The sequence below is a fragment of the Cydia fagiglandana genome, chromosome 13 (assembly GCF_963556715.1).
Source record: "Cydia fagiglandana chromosome 13, ilCydFagi1.1, whole genome shotgun sequence".
In the NCBI taxonomy this organism is placed as follows: Eukaryota; Metazoa; Arthropoda; class Insecta; order Lepidoptera; family Tortricidae; genus Cydia; species Cydia fagiglandana.
Genome location: NC_085944.1, coordinates 957,471 through 974,306, shown reverse-complemented (window position 1 = coordinate 974,306; position 16,836 = coordinate 957,471). Strand labels below are relative to the sequence as shown.

At 37.6% G+C, this 16,836-nt stretch overlaps 2 protein-coding genes across 2 annotated transcripts; both read left to right on the top strand.

The window, feature by feature from the left end:
* The first annotated feature begins 183 nt into the window (after nt 1-183).
* LOC134669946 (protein-S-isoprenylcysteine O-methyltransferase) lies at nt 184-8,436 on the top strand. The gene is made up of 6 exons (XM_063527573.1): nt 184-540; nt 2,452-2,710; nt 3,180-3,289; nt 3,881-3,988; nt 4,922-6,755; nt 7,371-8,436. The coding sequence occupies exons 1-5, from the start codon at nt 325-327 to the stop codon at nt 5,129-5,131; spliced, it is 903 nt and encodes a 300-aa protein (XP_063383643.1). The 5' UTR covers nt 184-324; the 3' UTR covers nt 5,132-6,755; nt 7,371-8,436.
* A 1,390-nt stretch (nt 8,437-9,826) lies between these two features.
* On the top strand, nt 9,827-15,140 carry LOC134669859 (uncharacterized). The gene is made up of 5 exons (XM_063527477.1): nt 9,827-9,981; nt 10,262-10,898; nt 13,229-13,496; nt 14,021-14,164; nt 14,970-15,140. The coding sequence occupies exons 1-5, from the start codon at nt 9,936-9,938 to the stop codon at nt 15,138-15,140; spliced, it is 1,266 nt and encodes a 421-aa protein (XP_063383547.1). The 5' UTR covers nt 9,827-9,935.
* Nucleotides 15,141-16,836: the final 1,696 nt, after the last annotated feature.

The following is a 16,836-nucleotide window of genomic DNA, read 5'->3' as shown; positions in this document are numbered from 1 at the left end:
AGCCGCGAACGTGAGTGTGGCGTCGATTTTCGCAGACAGCGAAATCGACTACACACTCGCGTTCGCGGCTTCGCCCGCGATTCACGCGCATAGTCTGGAGGGGGCTTAATATCCGAAAGCTCCTTTACAATGACATATGAATGACATTGACATTGACGTATAATAGCTGTCAAAATTGTCAAATTAGTCGTGAATCGTGATTAAAATTGTGTTCCGTAATTTTTGATAATATTCTAGTATTAATATGCTCTCTAAAACGTAACAAACATATAAATAATATACTCTATTAACACTTCAAGACGTTGCCAAATTTAATTTTCGACTATGGAGTTGATTTTATGGAAAAACATCCATCCGGCCGGAAAGCAAGCAATTTTGTGTTTTTTAGTTTGTGCTTCTACTTTCACGATATCTTTTTTCTCGGGGAGCATCCTGGGCTTCTCTTCGGAGCTGTGGGCGCTCACGTACTGGGGCCCGGGGCTGTACTTCTGTTTATTTAACTTTATTCTCAGATATTGTTACAGGGGCTTCATATATGAGGTAAGAACTTATTAAATTAGTATATTTTTGCTTATGGAGCAGGTCTTTTGTTACTTAGATAGGTAGAGAGTAATTAGTTCTAGACTAAAGCAATATATAGTTAAGTATTATTTTATTAAGTATCTCATCACAGAGGGAATGATGTATTTTCGTTATTGGAGTTCTTACTGATACTATTGACTTGTGATCATATCAATTTGTGTTTTTTAACCATAGTTCTATAATTACACTTGCTTAACTTACCCAAAAAGCTCAAGAATACTTAACCTCGTAAGTCCTGTGTTTTTTCGAGGGCAGTAGTCATATCTGCCGGCTGTACTATACCAAGTACAAACCAAGAATAGTGCTTCAGACCGAGACAAAAAGATGTCGATTTTAGAGATTTTTTGAAGTGAGGTTTTATTTTCAGTATTTTTATGGTATATTTATTATGTATAGCACCTTTTTATGAAGGAAATTTTTGAAAATATTTTGTACTTGTGTGAGTACATTAGGTTTTTACACAGTATAATAAAAAACTTAAAGAATTTATTTAATATTAAAATTAAATCATATATTTTCTCTAAACATCAGTAAAATAAAATAAAAATACTTTATTACAACATAACTAATCTTCTTCTTATAAAAAGGTGAATTAAAAAACCTCTTTTCATTATTTTAATACTATACTACATCCAAGGAGATTGGATTTGGGTGTTCAAAGCCTAGACTAGATCTCCAGGCCTATCCCTTGCACTTTTCCCACGTCTCGCCCTTGTGCACTTGTGCTTCTACCACGGCTACGCCCACCTCATTGACCACGAGCACTTTGAAATCGATGACTAGATACACGTCCGCGTACTGCAACTTCTATTTCTCCATCTTCATATTCCGAAAACGAAGAAAAGTCCCTATTTGATGCTTGGTCGGGTTCAGATATAAACATATCTTCATTATCAGAGTCCTTGAAGTCATAGTCATTGAGAAATTGAAATATTTGCTTTTCATCAAACGCTAGAATAAGAAAAAAAAAACTTGTAAGTTAGACCGAACGTACTACCGTAAGTACAAATTATTTTGACCAATCACGAACCCCCTTAAATATACAGGTTTCTTTGAAATATTGTTTATTTTACAATATTTATTATTTAAATATACTAATACATTCGTATAACAACAGAAAAAACAAGTGATTACTTGAATATAAACCGATTATTTTACCTCGTGCTGGCCAGTGACCTGACTATGTGGCCATCTTGCGAAAAAATGACACTGACACTGACAGTTGACTTTACCTGTCTAACATGGCGAAATTGACCATAGATTATAGAATGAGAATGACCGTGTCAGTGTTGCCGTTGTAAAAAAACTACCCGGTAAATGGGAAATGAAAAATTTGTACTTGAGTAAGTACATTAGGCAGTTACGCCATCTACGTGGTTAAAATGTCAGGTCTGAAGTGCTATCCTTAATTTGTACTTGTACAAGTACGCGGGGACTTACGAGGTTAAATATAAACAGCAGTAAAAACAGATGGTTTCTCCCTAAACATTATTTACAAAGATTTGAAACTGAATCTAAAATTCGAAAGAAATAAAACAATGTCTACACTCCTGAGACGCAGACTCAGTTGTTTCGTTGAATTCTGGACCTTTTGTTAATCAATAAGCGTTCAGAATAGATTTTATAATATGTATGTAAACAAAATAGTACGGGGAATATCAGGAGCTTAATTTAATAGAAATTCTAATTAAGTAAATGACTTGATATTCTGTATCTGACACCACTAGATCCAACTTTTTTCAACAAGTTCGGTGTGTACCGAAAATCTACCTGAGTTTTAGTGTTTGGAACATCTATAGGTATTAATATATTTGTTTTCATGCTGTATCTTTACTTTGTATAAAATTGAATATGTCTAAATATTGGCAGGTGTCCGTCAGATCAGCGTTTCTTGGCGCCGCCTTTGCCACCGGTCTCCACCTTAGCACCTTTGACTCTGGCTGGCGAGTGTTCGGCCTCTACATCATGGCGCTGACCTTCTTCCACTTCTCGGAGTTCATGGCGGTGGCACTGACGAACCCTCGGACGTTATCCGTTGACTCGTTCATATTGAATCATAGTTTGCAGTATGGGCTGGCTGCTGTGGCTAGTTGGACAGAATGGGCTGTGGAGTATTACTTCTTTCCTGGTGAGTTAAGAATGGCCTAATGAATGCTATAATGATAAATTGGAAACCTTAATGTACTGAGATACCCTAAAGCATTTACAATGATACAAGGACTTTGCAGAATAGTGGGACTTATATTCGGATAATCTAAGCTGGTTATGATGATTTATATTGATATATAGGTAAGGGTATGTAAAAAATTGAAGGGATGTTTACAAAAACTACATAACTGCTTAGAGCGGTTGACACTTTTTTAAGAACATTGTCAATCGTTGCAGGTGTCAACCAGTGTAGTCAGTTATGTTGTTTTTGTAAACATCCCTTCAATTGTTAAGCAACATAAAATTCTTTTAATTCACAAATATTGTATTATATTAAGAATTGTATGAATAGTGACTTACTTTAACTAGTTGGCTTCCCTACCTACCTTAAAATCAATCAAATTTTAAAAACAGGATATTCGAATAATAATATGTATTATTATTTTCAGAAATGAAGACATGCTTCTTGCTGTCGTCAGTAGGTTTCCTCATGTGCATCAGCGGTGAGCTGCTGAGGAAGTCAGCCATGTTCACAGCCAAGACTAACTTTAATCACACCGTAAGTTTGGATTTTACAACAATTAGCTTCTATGCTAGTTTCTGCAAAAAAAAATCTGAATGCCTAGCCAGTGTTCTAAATTTGAATTTGTCTGATGCTATTTGATGGTTGAGTGACTGAACCGATTTTGATGAAATTTACCATGTAGAATGTGTTAGGTATCAGCATAGACTAGGAATCCTCTAGCTAGACCGAGTTTAGAGCAATGCAACAATGATTATTTCATGCAACCGATGATGCCAAAAATGCGGGCGGGACGAGGTGAGCGAAGTCTCGTGCCGTGATTGGTCCGTTCAAAGACAAGGACGTCACACAAAGATACTTTCGACTCGAACATGGAGTAAAATTACCGTATGCGTGGCAGAAGGGGTAGCGCGACTATGCTCAGTCTGGAGGATGTTATGTCTGTGGGTATCAGACTCTGGTGATGTTCACTAGTTGCAAGAGTTTTTCGAACTACCCGCGTGTGGGCTTGTGGTGTGGTGTGTGGTGTGTGTGGTCCAGTCTCTCGCCTATCTCACTGTGTCTTGTGAAGAGTCTACAGTTGCGTACATTGTGCATTTCATATATGACATTTGACAATAATTCCAGGTGCAGTTTGTGAAGAAACCGGACCACGAGCTAGTGACGCACGGCGTGTACGCACTGTGCCGGCATCCGAGCTACGTTGGCTGGTTCTATTGGTCCATCGGCACACAGGTACCTATTTTAGTTAACTGAGGCCACAGAATAAGTAACAGTACTACTGCGGGGCTACCGCGAAAACCGAAATTCGCAAATTGCGGGATCTTTCTCTTTTACTCCAATGAAGGCGTTATTAGAGTGACAGAGAAAAATGGCCGCAATTTACGAACTTCGATTTTCGCGGTTATAGCCCCGTACAGAAAAAATACTTTTTTTCCTGCAATTTTGCACAGGGCGAATTTGCTAATGTCGGTGTTGACTTTCACACGTGCGGAGAATGTTTTTATGGCACTGTCCCTTTCGACTATTTAGGGTTGTGAAAATTCAAGTAATTATCTGTAGTCGTGCACGCAAAAAGACGTCAAGTTGTGTCAACCCTAAAAATTGCTCGGAGCAATGCTAAGCCGAAGAGGGCCGAGTTTGCCACAAAAGTAGACACAAAAAAACGCCTGCAGTGTTTGTTGTGGCAACATTTCACATTGTAAGCAAAAGCATTATTTCAAAGCATAGACCTAATAGGGCTAATAGGTATTACATAGATGAGCTATAAGCGTGCCTCCGTGAGGGACAAAACATACTAAAAGCGACAATATTAAAAACACGTTTTAACATTCCTAACAACATACCAAAAACAATCTACGTAATTCTGTCGGGTTATTTGTTGCCCACTATAAATCATACAAAATTTTTGGTGGGAACAAACAAAAAGTGAGACTGTGACAAGGGCAAGCAATAATACCGCTTTCTCTGCTACTCCTACTGAAATTTCCATAAGTGCATCTCGTTCGGTCGTTTGACCCCTCCCCCGTGTCATCTCTATATTATTGTACCTCTATGTTTCAAAGCTTCATGAATCATGATAGAACTTTCTGAAGTTTTCGGATGATTTAGAGACTTGTTGTGAAAATCAGTTTCTTGCTGGAATTTAGAAAGAGTTGTTGTCCTCAGATTACACTTCTAAACCCAATCTGCATGGTGCTATACACGCTGGCCTCGTGGCTGTTCTTCCGCGAACGCGTCGAGGCCGAAGAACTGACGCTCCTGGCCTTTTTCGGCCCCCAGTACGAGAGGTATTGTCGGGACGTTGGGACTGGACTACCTTTTATAAAAGGGTATGACCCTGATGAGGAGGAGAAGGTAAAACAGAGGAGTTATTGAGGAGATTGATGTGAAATTATAAGAGGTTGCGTAAATACAGAGCGTGTCAAATAGACTTTTAAATCACATGAAATCTGTTTCTGTACGAATTGCTAGGTTTACCTAGCACGAGTTTACGAGTGTTTTAACACTCGTCATATTCCCCTACCTATCGTTGTCAGATTTTTCTCAATTTTAAAGAGGAAAACAACAATTTAACGTTACTACTTTAGACTTTATAAACAATAGAAAGATTCACTTGATACGCGTTATTAAAATATGTAGTTCAACGTTAGTCAATTCTGTCACCAAAAAAACACGAAAGGCAAAGAACTTTTCTAAAGCTCATTACCATTTCTCTATGGTCTTTATCGGTCTGATACTGTGACTATTAGTTTTGTATATGTTATATTTTCATAAACTTGCATTTAAAAGCGTTTTGTATAGCACAATACTTTTGTGTTCATAAGTATGTTAGAGAATGTACTCGAGTATATGTATTTATACATTATTTACCATTACATCATGTATAGTATTTTGTATGTATTTAAAGTAGCATATTTCTTCACTTTTTATGTAATAACTCGAACAAAATATTATCTACCAAATACACAGAATATTATCTATTAATATCTAGTCGAAGTATGTTTCTTGTAACTCAATTAATGTGTCATGTGTGTAAGATTTACTAGGAGTTATTAAAGATATCGAGTCTGACTGTACTATTTGTAAATAAGAGCATATTCAGTATTAACGTTATGTCAAAGTCTATTTATATTTCCAACGTTACCATTTGTCTCGATGAATGTACAAAAATATGTTGTATAGTAGACAGAAACGTGTAAGTAGTAAGTTATATATCTTATGTTTAAAGTGTGACCCCCCCCCCCCCCCCTAAAATCATCCAAAAATCATACTTCGAATGACCCCGTGTCCTCCTATGTTATGCTACCATCATCCGATATCGAGACCCCCCCCCCTAATTTCAAATGACGTAATTTATGAATAGCCCCACCAGAGCATATATTATTAATATCATTATGTAGATAATTCATCTCAGAAATCGTATGGCACATAAAACATTATAGTTAGGGAGGCGAGGTAGCTAAATGGCGTAATTCAACGGCGCCGTCGAGACCTATCAAAATCGAAAGATAAAATAATTTGGAAAAGAAAAGCTCGTATGGCAAAAACCATTGTAGCGGTGGGTTTGGCGTGTACGGTTTTTCAAAAATGTTAAAAAAAACAGTTACTTGGGCATTCTCGAGCGCGTCAGATATTCATACTACGTATGGCCCGAGTGCCTCTGATAACAACGGTATACTAATCTGCCGGTTTGCGTGGTGGGGGTAGGCATATAAAGTAGTCAAAAATGCAAAAAATAAAAATTTACTCGAGCGCGTCAGATTTTCGGAAGGGGTGTTAAGTAGGCCCCAAGGAAGCTTCCTTTAAAAAAACGGACGATTTCGGCGTGACGATAAGTTACGATGAATTTTTGAAAATGCAAAAAAGAAAAGTTTTTTGAAATACTCGAGCGCGTCAGATTTTCATAGGGGAGGTTTATCTCGGTATCCTGAAAGCATATTTTTTTAATCTGACAAAAATGTTGGTGGGTTCTCTTAATCTGACCGAAAAAGGTTTTTTGGTTTCTTTTTTTTCCTTTCTTTCTGCTTGATAAAACGGGGAATTTAAGAATGACAATAAAGCGATAGATACAACCAACGTAAATGTAGATGAAATGTAGTACGAAGTGTATTATTTATTGTATAAAAAAATGAAATGATATAAAAATTGGATTATAATTGTACATTCGAGAAATATACCATCGGGTCTTTTCTCTCTCTTCAATCGGCGTCATACTGAGGGCACATAGGTCTACGTTAGGGGACCATAAACATATATATACATATATATATATTAGGGTGTACCGAAAATTAATTCCCTTCTACCGCTTCTTTCCCCACCATCAATGTTGCGAAATAAAGGAAAAATACTGGTAGGACGGCATATTTCCGCGAAGCGCTCAGTCTGTATTACATGTTTATGGCAAATTCCTCTTTTTTGCTTCAATTCTTCACTTCGTTTTGCTTACGGTACGTCCAAAAAACAATTTGAGGATCAACAGGCTATTGAATAATATACATACATGAAACTGTACATGTTAATAATACTTTTGTATACAGATACGCGTAACTTTTTCCGAGTCCACGAAAATTGTCGAGAAACTTTAGAAAAAAAAAATTTTGAGATATAATAAAAGTCACATAATTTAATCATCGTTATTTCATATCAATTTTTTTTAACACCCTCAGTTTTCGAGATATACTCAAAAAACCGGGAGTTTGAGTTTTTATGATGCTTCAAGTCAAAAAGTTTTAACTTTGGACAAAAATGTAAAGAGACCTTTTTTGTGTAAAATAAAATTACCTTTTTTGTTTATTTAAACTCTTTTTGGTGTAAAATGTATCGTTCGCGACTTATATGCCGCAACGCGTTCTTAGGAAGACGAAATGGCTCCTCCACACTTCCGGTCATGCGGAAACCGGCAGATTTTGTATTTTTTAGTAAGTTTTAGATTATATTCTTCAAGATAAAAAATAAAAAAATCGCGCTCGAGAATGCCGGATTAACGTTTTTTTTTTACAAGTTCGCGACCCTATAACTCGGCGGCGTCAAGGACTTATCGTCAGATTAGTTAAATTTAGTCTTTAAACACTAAAATCAACCCCCAATATCTTAATCTGACGCGCTCCAGTATTTCAGACTATCCATTTTTTTTTACTAATCTGATCGTCTATCCTAGGCGCGCGTCACTACATATATGTAGAGCTAAATACTTTACAAGGTTGTTCTATTAGGTCTAAGGTATCTCTCATATCTTAAACTGCCACCCTCGAGTATTGCCGAAAATTCCCCTATTCGCCTCCCTAACCATTAACTATCACAGAAACAAATAAATAAGTAGAGGCAGAGGCTAACAGATTATACAATGATTGGCTCTTTAAAGTAAGGTATAAATTGGCGCATATTTTTGTATTAATTTCACAGTTCTCTATACTCTAGTTGTTCACTACAACTATAGTAATTTTGACAATTGGCCAGTTCCGATTTTGGGCACATTTTGTTTTGACCGTTACTTGTCACACAGTGAAGAGTTTAGTGCAGCCATATTGCCAATTATTCAATTAAATAAAGTTTTCTCATTTAACTGAATTGTAAATATTTCGTACTTACTAAAATAAGCATGTATGTGAATGGTTGTGAATGTCTGATATGTTAATTACATATTAATTGAAATAAGACTAATAAATTGACGCTTGACTGAATACGTACATGGTTTTTATTATTTTAAATTTATTCATTATACTCTTTACTATCTCAATTCGTTTTAACTTGTCTAATCTTTCAGATCTCCCCTAAAAATATTCTTTCCCGGGGATTTAACATTTGTATGAATATATGTAAATTGTTCCAATCTTTTCACGTATGTGTGGGTTTGCCACGCATGCATTCGCAATTGAGAAGTACAAATGGGTTCGCGAATCGTGCAGGTTCGAAATTTACGTTGAATGTGAGTCAGAAAACCGTAACTAATTTGAAAATGACTATCATAGACCGTTCGATTTACCATATTAACCATCCGCAAATTTTGTCTTAGTCCTACACATGCAAATTTATGTATTTGTACGAAAGTCTATAATTCGTTTTTTTTAGCATTAGAAAGAACTTCGCAGAAGTAAGCTTGTGGTTCCAAATCAGGCACTTTTAGCGGTAATTCTTCTTCTTAGTCGGTACACTCTTGCCAGAGTGGTCGTGGTCATCATTGTAAATCTCGATGAGTGATGATCTTGCTAATACGGCGCCATTCGTCGCGGACTGCAGCTTTCCGGGTACATTCGTAAAGCGTTAGCGGTAATAATTGAAGTAAATTACCTATATGTATTGACCATGCTACATTAGATAATTCAATAATTATTAACAATTAAAGAGCCTGATAAAAACTGCACGCTTGCTTCTGTGGAGGTCTTTCTAATGCTAAAAAAAACGAGTTATAACTTTCTCATCTTTAGCGTTTATCCCGGCTACAGAATGTAAGACTGCGAGTGCTTTTAATCCTGTGACCGGTAAAGACGTCAACTGACGCGCGCGGGTACAGCCCAATATCAACCTTCGTGCATTGCGATAAGGTACACTATGACACGCCGCCGCGCACGATAGGCGTGGTGTTCAAAGGGTAGGTAATGATTCCTTTACTTCCCAGATTGTTGGACTGTGGAATTCATTACCTTCCGCTTCCCACTTTCATTTATTACTTTACAGGCGTGCTAAATCACGACCTAGCATTAATATCAAGTATAATAGGATTAATATCACTTCCGTAATTACTTATTTTTCTATTATTTAGGTATTGATTATGTTTTCCTACCTTATTAGCAGCAATTTTCCAATTTCATTCATGACGTTTAACCTCTTGTATGGGGATTAGAATCCTGACCGAATTTTTAGTCATCTTTTTGTATTTTTTAGAGACCGATTTTTTCTGTTCTATACAACACAACCAAGGTTTTTGAACACCAAACATCTGAAAAACCTTTACGACCACATAAAAGATATGAAATATATGAAGGCCTTAGCGAACTCGGCGCCGTCGAAACGGCTTTGGGCAGAGTGTAGCATGGCGGTATTTGGTGTCGGAAGGCCCAGATCCATTTTTGAGCAGTTAATTTCTCATTACTAACGTCACATTGTGCGTATTGACTGTACCAGCTACATTGTAACATCAACAACCATTGTGTAGCCACAAACATTGATAGCGTTTCGCGAAATGGCCAAAGCGGTTGTGTTACTGTTCTTACTAGACTCTTTACCAGGTAATTCTTTAACTGTATATTGTCTCATTAAATATCATTAAACTTGTTAAATAAGTTATACACTGAAATAGATGTCATATATTTAAAAAAAGTGACCAAGCCGAGCCCAGCGTGATCGGGTGGTCTAGTTCAGGTCACATCGTGAATCATAGTCATCATGAAAACGCCGTTTTATTCGATTCCGGCCTCGACTGCCGGAGGGTTTGATCACTTTTTCTTATTTCAGTAATTTTTGTTTTTTTTTTCCCTAGTCGTTAAATAAGTGATTAATCTTCTGCAGATTTCAATAATGTTATTAACACTACGCTGCATACATTTGAACCAGGTTTGCTTGGAGTCCCATGTGATTCGACTATAACAGCGCCAATCTTGCAAGTGATCGGCAAAAAACTGAAATTGACAGAAGATTCGGTAGAAAAACTGCAACGTATTCATGTGCCAACGCGATATCAAAGTCACAAGTTTCAAGAACTGTCTCCAGAATCGTTAAACAATGTCGGGTTTCAAGACAACTCTATTCAAGAGTCGAATGAGTTTTCAATCGAGAAGCGACCCAATTCTATTGAGCATATTTATTCAGAGAACGTGACCGAAAACAAAGATGCTCTGGAGTCTGAAGCTGCTTTAAAAAATATGGCGTTAAATGGAAGCAAAGCTGAGTTTTCTACAGAAAAGAATCCTGATTTTATTAATCTTAATTATTTTACCAATGCAAGTCAAAATGGAGTTATAGAGTCTATGGTTTTAAAAAGTAATGTATCAAAAGAGTATCCAGAAAGCGCGCCATTTTTGGCGGCCATCTTCGAGACGGTTGGGAATGTGACAGCGCAGACTTGTGGAGGTGTGGTGTTGTCTTCGCACTGGGTGCTGACGGCTGCTAGCTGTGTTAACGTGTTGGGACCCTTTTATAGCAACTCGTAAGTATGGTTTTTAAGAATTAGTACCATCGTCCGCACTAGGAATTGGTAGACCATATTGCAAAGACAAAAAAAGTCTGATTTACACATGGTCGTTCGAGCCGGATACAACTCTTCATTGTCTATCAAGTTTAATTCCTACATTTCCCACTTTTTAAAGCTTGTGTTAGAATTGCCGAGAGGAATTAATGTCTAGTTTATAAACGTTTACATATGAAGGAAATGTAATTAGCCAGTATTCAAACTAAGTACCGTAACATCGGGGTACTTTGTCCCAAAATCAAGATACTTTTTACTTTTCGTTTGAGCACTTCAATTTTAATCGCATTATGACACTTTTATAGTCATAGGTATTTAATTGTGGGTATAATCAACTCATGCACATACGTAAAACTTAATAAATCAACCTCTAAATATTTTTTAATTTTTCGCAAAGTTTGAGCCAAAGTTGCGCTTTCAAGCGGGTTTCTTTGGCCATCGATTTTTCATTGAGTACACCGTAACGATTTGCAATAAAAGCGCAAAGAAAGCTGTTTAAATTTATTACACAATACACATGTATATCAAATAAGGACATAGTAGTAAGATTCATTTGTATTTATTACACTAAAAAAGCAAACTAATCAACACAAAGTAATAAATCTATTAAAAATGATTAGATTAGATTAGATTAGATTAGATTAGATTAGATTAGATTATTTATTTCATGAAATAAATTACAATACAACTTTGCCTAAGCCAAAATTATAAGAATTTACATCACAATCGTCAAAAACTAAAAACTAACATGCAAGAATTCCATAAACCATTATATAATTTAATATTTTATCTCCCAAAAAGGATCGTCAGGGTAGAATTCACAAGAAATATAAATATAAAATATATGTAAATTTTTCGTTATGATGAGTGATTTAGCATAAAAATATTTAATAACAGAAATATGTCAGTTGTAATAAGGCAATAAAATTTAAAATTATGCAAAAGTAAGATCGAAAAATTCCTTAACGGAGTACATAGGGTTATTCAATAAAAGGTTTCTGAGTTTGCGCCTAAATGTTTCGTCTGATGTTTCGAATTTTAAATCAGCGGGTAGATGCTCATAGAACTTTGGTCCTATTACGCGTGGGTTCTTTGTCGCTAGTGCCGTCCGATGCGAGATCATTCTTAATCGGGGTGGCCGGCGAGATTGTATTTCGGGCGCTCTCGTTTGTTCATACATATTTATATTATCTCGCACGAACATGATCACCTCGATGGTTTTTTTAATAAAAACTTTGCCAAAACAATCAGAATAACCTTCTAAACTTATCGATCATAATCATTAGAAATAGTTAACGTGTATAACTATAATTATCATATGAAAAATTAGTTTTCCTATAGAATTATTTTACTAGGTAGGCACCTAGTTAACAGTCGACTGTAACTAATCAGTCTTAAAAATTGATAATCATTTTATAAGATATTAAACTTATGCGGCAGATGTTCTTTATCTTTGTTTTCATTAATTCCATTACAATCTAGAGAATCTGTCTTTGAAACCTGAGCCTGTGGTTCATCCAGTGCTCCAGCACAGGACGAACCACTGGCTGCTGCTCCTGGGATCGCGATTTATAACCTGCCTCGATAGTAAATTGTCTTCTTAGTTAGCAGATTGATCTCGTGCCGTTATGAGAGCTTCAGTAGATGAAGCGAGACTATATCTGCGTCGCTGTTCTCTCTGAAGGAAATGTTTTCCCATGGGTCAAAGAAACCCGAAAACGATAGCCAAAGAATACTTTGATTTTCAATAACATATACTTCTCACAATAATGTCTTAAATTCTATGATTTATATCACATTAGGATCCTAGATACATATCTGTTACGATTAATAACAATCAAACACTTAAACTTATTTGCTTTCTTTGTTTCGAGAAAAAGTTTGCACATTATAGAATCGCGTAGTTTATAGGTAACAACTTGTGACCGAAATTATGGACTGACCAATCAGCGTTGTTAACGTGAAATTGTCTCTACCCACCGCCCCATACGGTCATCTATCGATGAATAGCGCGAAATACATCGATAGGTCCTGACGTGCAGCGTGACGGGAAGTTCAATCTTTTTTTCGTTTTGGGACAAAGTAACCCCCATGGGCTAAAGTACCCCGATGTTACGGTAATAAAATTCTGTTTCATAATATTGCAGAGTGTCGTTATTTTAAACGTCAAAGTTTTATGAAATTATGACGTATAAATAACACTTGCACTGAGTATGCTATCAAAATCGTGGCAGACATTTCTTGGTCTAACTTCCTCTTCCTAATTATAACCACCTGTACTAATTTTTCAGATCAAACGAAACAACGGACAACTCGTACTCAATAGTAGCCGGCGCCAAAGATCCTCTGAAAGACGGGACCGTCCACCAAGTCTCCAGAATCTACCTCCACCCCACATCCAACCAATCGAAGCTGAATTGGTTATCCATGGTGGGTACGAATGCTCCCAGCTTGGCTCTGTTGAGGGTGGAGCCGGGGGTGGAGGGAGGGGAGATTGGGATGATGGAGAATAGGACTTGGAATGGGGATGGGAGAATATATAGTTGGTCTTTGCGGCAAGTAAGTACTTTGAGGTTATAGCTACTTATTATTTTTTTGGGCTTCATTATCTGGGTGGGCAGTTTATTATTAAGAAATAATCAGTTTAGCGCATAGTCTAATAAAACATGGTCTTCTCTTCCCAGAGTGACACAAGCCTACGTCACAATAACATGGCCGCTATATATGTATAGCGCTATCGCATATTATCATATAGCGCTGTCGCATGATGACGTAGGCTTGTGTCAGTCATGCAGGTGACCTATTAAAGACGGGAGTACCTACCTACCTGACCTAGAGAGTACCAGGCGGAGTATATTATTATACCATGGTTTAGCGGTTTAAGCGTGAATTTAAGTGTTAGAGTTACACCAAGAAAAGTCTGCAGGGATTTTGATAGCCCACGCAGTGCAAATGTTATACGACATAATTTCATACAAGTTTGACGTTTAAAATAACACTTGCACTGCGTGGGCTATCAAAAAATCTGCAGACTTTTCTTGGTCTAACTCTAGCAGTTTTAATAAGATTATTTATTTGTATAGAATTTGACTGGTTTCGAGATGACAGCCACTGCATCGCCAGCTAAACAGCTTGGTCGAGAAAAGTGCAAGGAAATGTACGGAATAGCAGAAAACGATACTACCATGTGTTTTTCGGTGAATGAAACGACTACAAACCACACCAGGGTTAGTATACATTTATTCCTGAATAAGTATTTAAAAGAAATACTGTTTTTCATCAAGCAGCCTTAGGTCTCTCTATTACTTATCTGCATGCACCAAATCGCATGGAATATTTCATAGGTAAATATAGCTACAGTTACCTGCAATAATATGTTACTCTCCCAACGCCGCAAAAATATGTGACATGCTGTTATGGCTCTACAAATAAGATCGTGCCAGATATTTTTGCGACCTTCGTTGTGTAACATATTATTGCAGGTGACTGTACATTGCGGGTTTTAATTGATCAATTGAATTCGTTGAACCAAATTTTAGCTGGCAATCTATCTATCTAAAATACATAATATATGTTTAAGCCCCTTCTCACGACGATGTGAGCTAGATGCCATTTAATTTATCAGGTACCTATATGAAAGTTCCCTTACGATATTTTCCTTCACCGAAAAGCAACTGATACTTACATTCATATCAATATAAATGATATCTCGTAAGTAGGTACATCAGTTCCGAGAAACTCTATAGTATGAGCCGGGATTCGAAACACGATCTGTAATTTGGGAGCCGCATGCTTAATCTAATTATACATGTACCACATTACAACATTTTAGTACGCCTACTTAGGCTCTCGGGTCCACACTACAGAACCTAGAAAAAGGGTACTTAAACGAGGAAAGTGGGTAAAAGGTAATTGTAGAAGATTCTCACGAGGATGGTAGGTACTTTTTTGTAGGGATTTCGACATAAACAAACGACAGTTGCCTTCTCCAGACAGTACGGCACCCTGAACAAGAAGTAAATTATCTTGCAGATGAGTTCTGGATGCCCGGTGGTAGTTCTCCAAGAAGGGCGTGTGGCCCTCATCGCCGTGGCCCTTACGGACGGCATGCGACCTCTGCTCGCTACTCCGCTGTCCTCGCATGGCTGGCTGCTCAAACTCATGAGGGAAGATGGTAAAGATGAAAATAAAGTGAGGAAGTGAAAGTTTTTGTTTAGTTAACACCTTAAACTCGACAGTGGCTCAGAATAAATAATAGTACTAGTAAGGTACAAAAGATTCACTCTCTAACAAAACGCGTCTGCTACGATTAGGAAATATATGACCGCTAGGTGACGACAGCGCCACGCGCGGCTTATGGCTATAGCCACCAAAATTGGTGTGGGACGGATGTACTTATACCTACCTACTTATACCATACCGAAATCGCGGAGTGAGCCACGCCTGACAGTAGATATTTTCTTTTCTGTCATTCTGTGAACGATGGTACTTATCGATAATGAACTAATCCTAGTTCATTGAACTCTATATACCTATAGTCAGGCATAGTTATGCATTGTACGGGTTAATACTTAATACTAATAGTCATAGAATAACATTTACCTACACCGACAATCCGTAATCTAATAAAGTGAACTTGTCAAACTTATGAGGCTTCATTGCCACGTAACTTCTTACTCATATAGCCGGGTTTTATAGTGTATTTTTAGGGTTCCGTACCCAAAGGGTAAAACGGGACCCTATTACTAAGACTTCGCTGTCCGTCCGTCCGTCCGTCCGTCCGTCCGTCCGTCTGTCACCAGGCTGTATCTCACGAACCGTGATTGCTAGACAGTTGAAATTTTCACAGATGATGTATTTCTGTTGCCGCTATAACAACAAATACTAAAAACAGAATAAAATAAAGATTTAAATGGGGCTCCCATACAACAAACGTGATTTTGTGAGTGGTCAGTAGTTGGATGGGTGACCGTTTTTTTTTTTTGGTTTTTTTTTTGCATTATGGTACGGAACCCTTCCGGACCCTCCCTTAAACCGGACTAATCCCAATAAGACCTAGTTTACCCTCTGGGTTGGAAGGTCAGATGGCAGTCGCTTTCGTAAAACTGGTGCCTACGTCAAATCATGGGATTAGTTGTCAAGCGGACCCCAGGCTCCCATGAGCCGTGGCAGAATGCCGGGATAACGCGAGGAGGAAGAGTACGGAACCCTTCGTGCGCGAGTCCGACTCGCACTTGCCCGATTTTTATACTACATAGTTGGCAAACAAGTGTACGGTTCGCTTGATCGTCAGCGGTTAAGATTTGAAATTTGGCCTTTTGCACCTATCTTTTGGAAAAAGAAGGGATAAATAGAAGACGCACAGTCGTCTCCCTCCTTCCAGTACCTACTATATTTACCCCAGCAAGCCTATTATGGATCGCTTTACCCACATTTATCCACGTGATAAAACAACTGTCACTTTTTAACTCTGCGGGATAGAAAGAGACGGACACCGTTTTATCACGCTGTCACGTAGACAAATACGACCATCATATCCGTACAGGTACCTTTATAAAAACTTTTAACTTTTATTAAATAAGAAAATACTCGTACGCCAAGGTTTTTACAAAAACAAAACAAAAACTTTGTAATAAGTCATATGACTATACAGGACAAGATTTCTCTCTCGCACACTAGACTAGACATATCTTTCTATAGTTCGTTTTTAGGGTTCCGTACCCAAAGGGTAAAACGGGACCCTATTACTAAGACTTCGCTGTCCGTCCGTCCGTCCGTCCGTCCGTCCGTCCGTCCGTCCGTCCGTCTGTCTGTCACCAGGCTGTATCTCACGAACCGTGATAGTTGAAATTTTCACAGATGATGTATTTCTGTTGCCGCTATAACAACAAATACTAAA

What these genes read in the sequence shown, in the direction of transcription:
- LOC134669946 (XM_063527573.1), top strand. Translation starts at nt 325, where the DNA reads ATGGAGTTGATTTTATGGAAAAACATCCATCCGGCCGGAAAGCAAGCA. An exon ending in GGAGTATTACTTCTTTCCTG is followed by an intron (nt 2,711 to 3,179) that starts GTGAGTTAAGAA and finishes TATTATTTTCAG; the next exon opens with AAATGAAGACATGCTTCTTG. An exon ending in ATTGGTCCATCGGCACACAG is followed by an intron (nt 3,989 to 4,921) that starts GTACCTATTTTA and finishes TGTTGTCCTCAG; the next exon opens with ATTACACTTCTAAACCCAAT.
- LOC134669859 (XM_063527477.1), top strand. Translation starts at nt 9,936, where the DNA reads ATGGCCAAAGCGGTTGTGTTACTGTTCTTACTAGACTCTTTACCAG. An exon ending in ATAGTTGGTCTTTGCGGCAA is followed by an intron (nt 13,497 to 14,020) that starts GTAAGTACTTTG and finishes TTATTTGTATAG; the next exon opens with AATTTGACTGGTTTCGAGAT. An exon ending in CGACTACAAACCACACCAGG is followed by an intron (nt 14,165 to 14,969) that starts GTTAGTATACAT and finishes ATTATCTTGCAG; the next exon opens with ATGAGTTCTGGATGCCCGGT.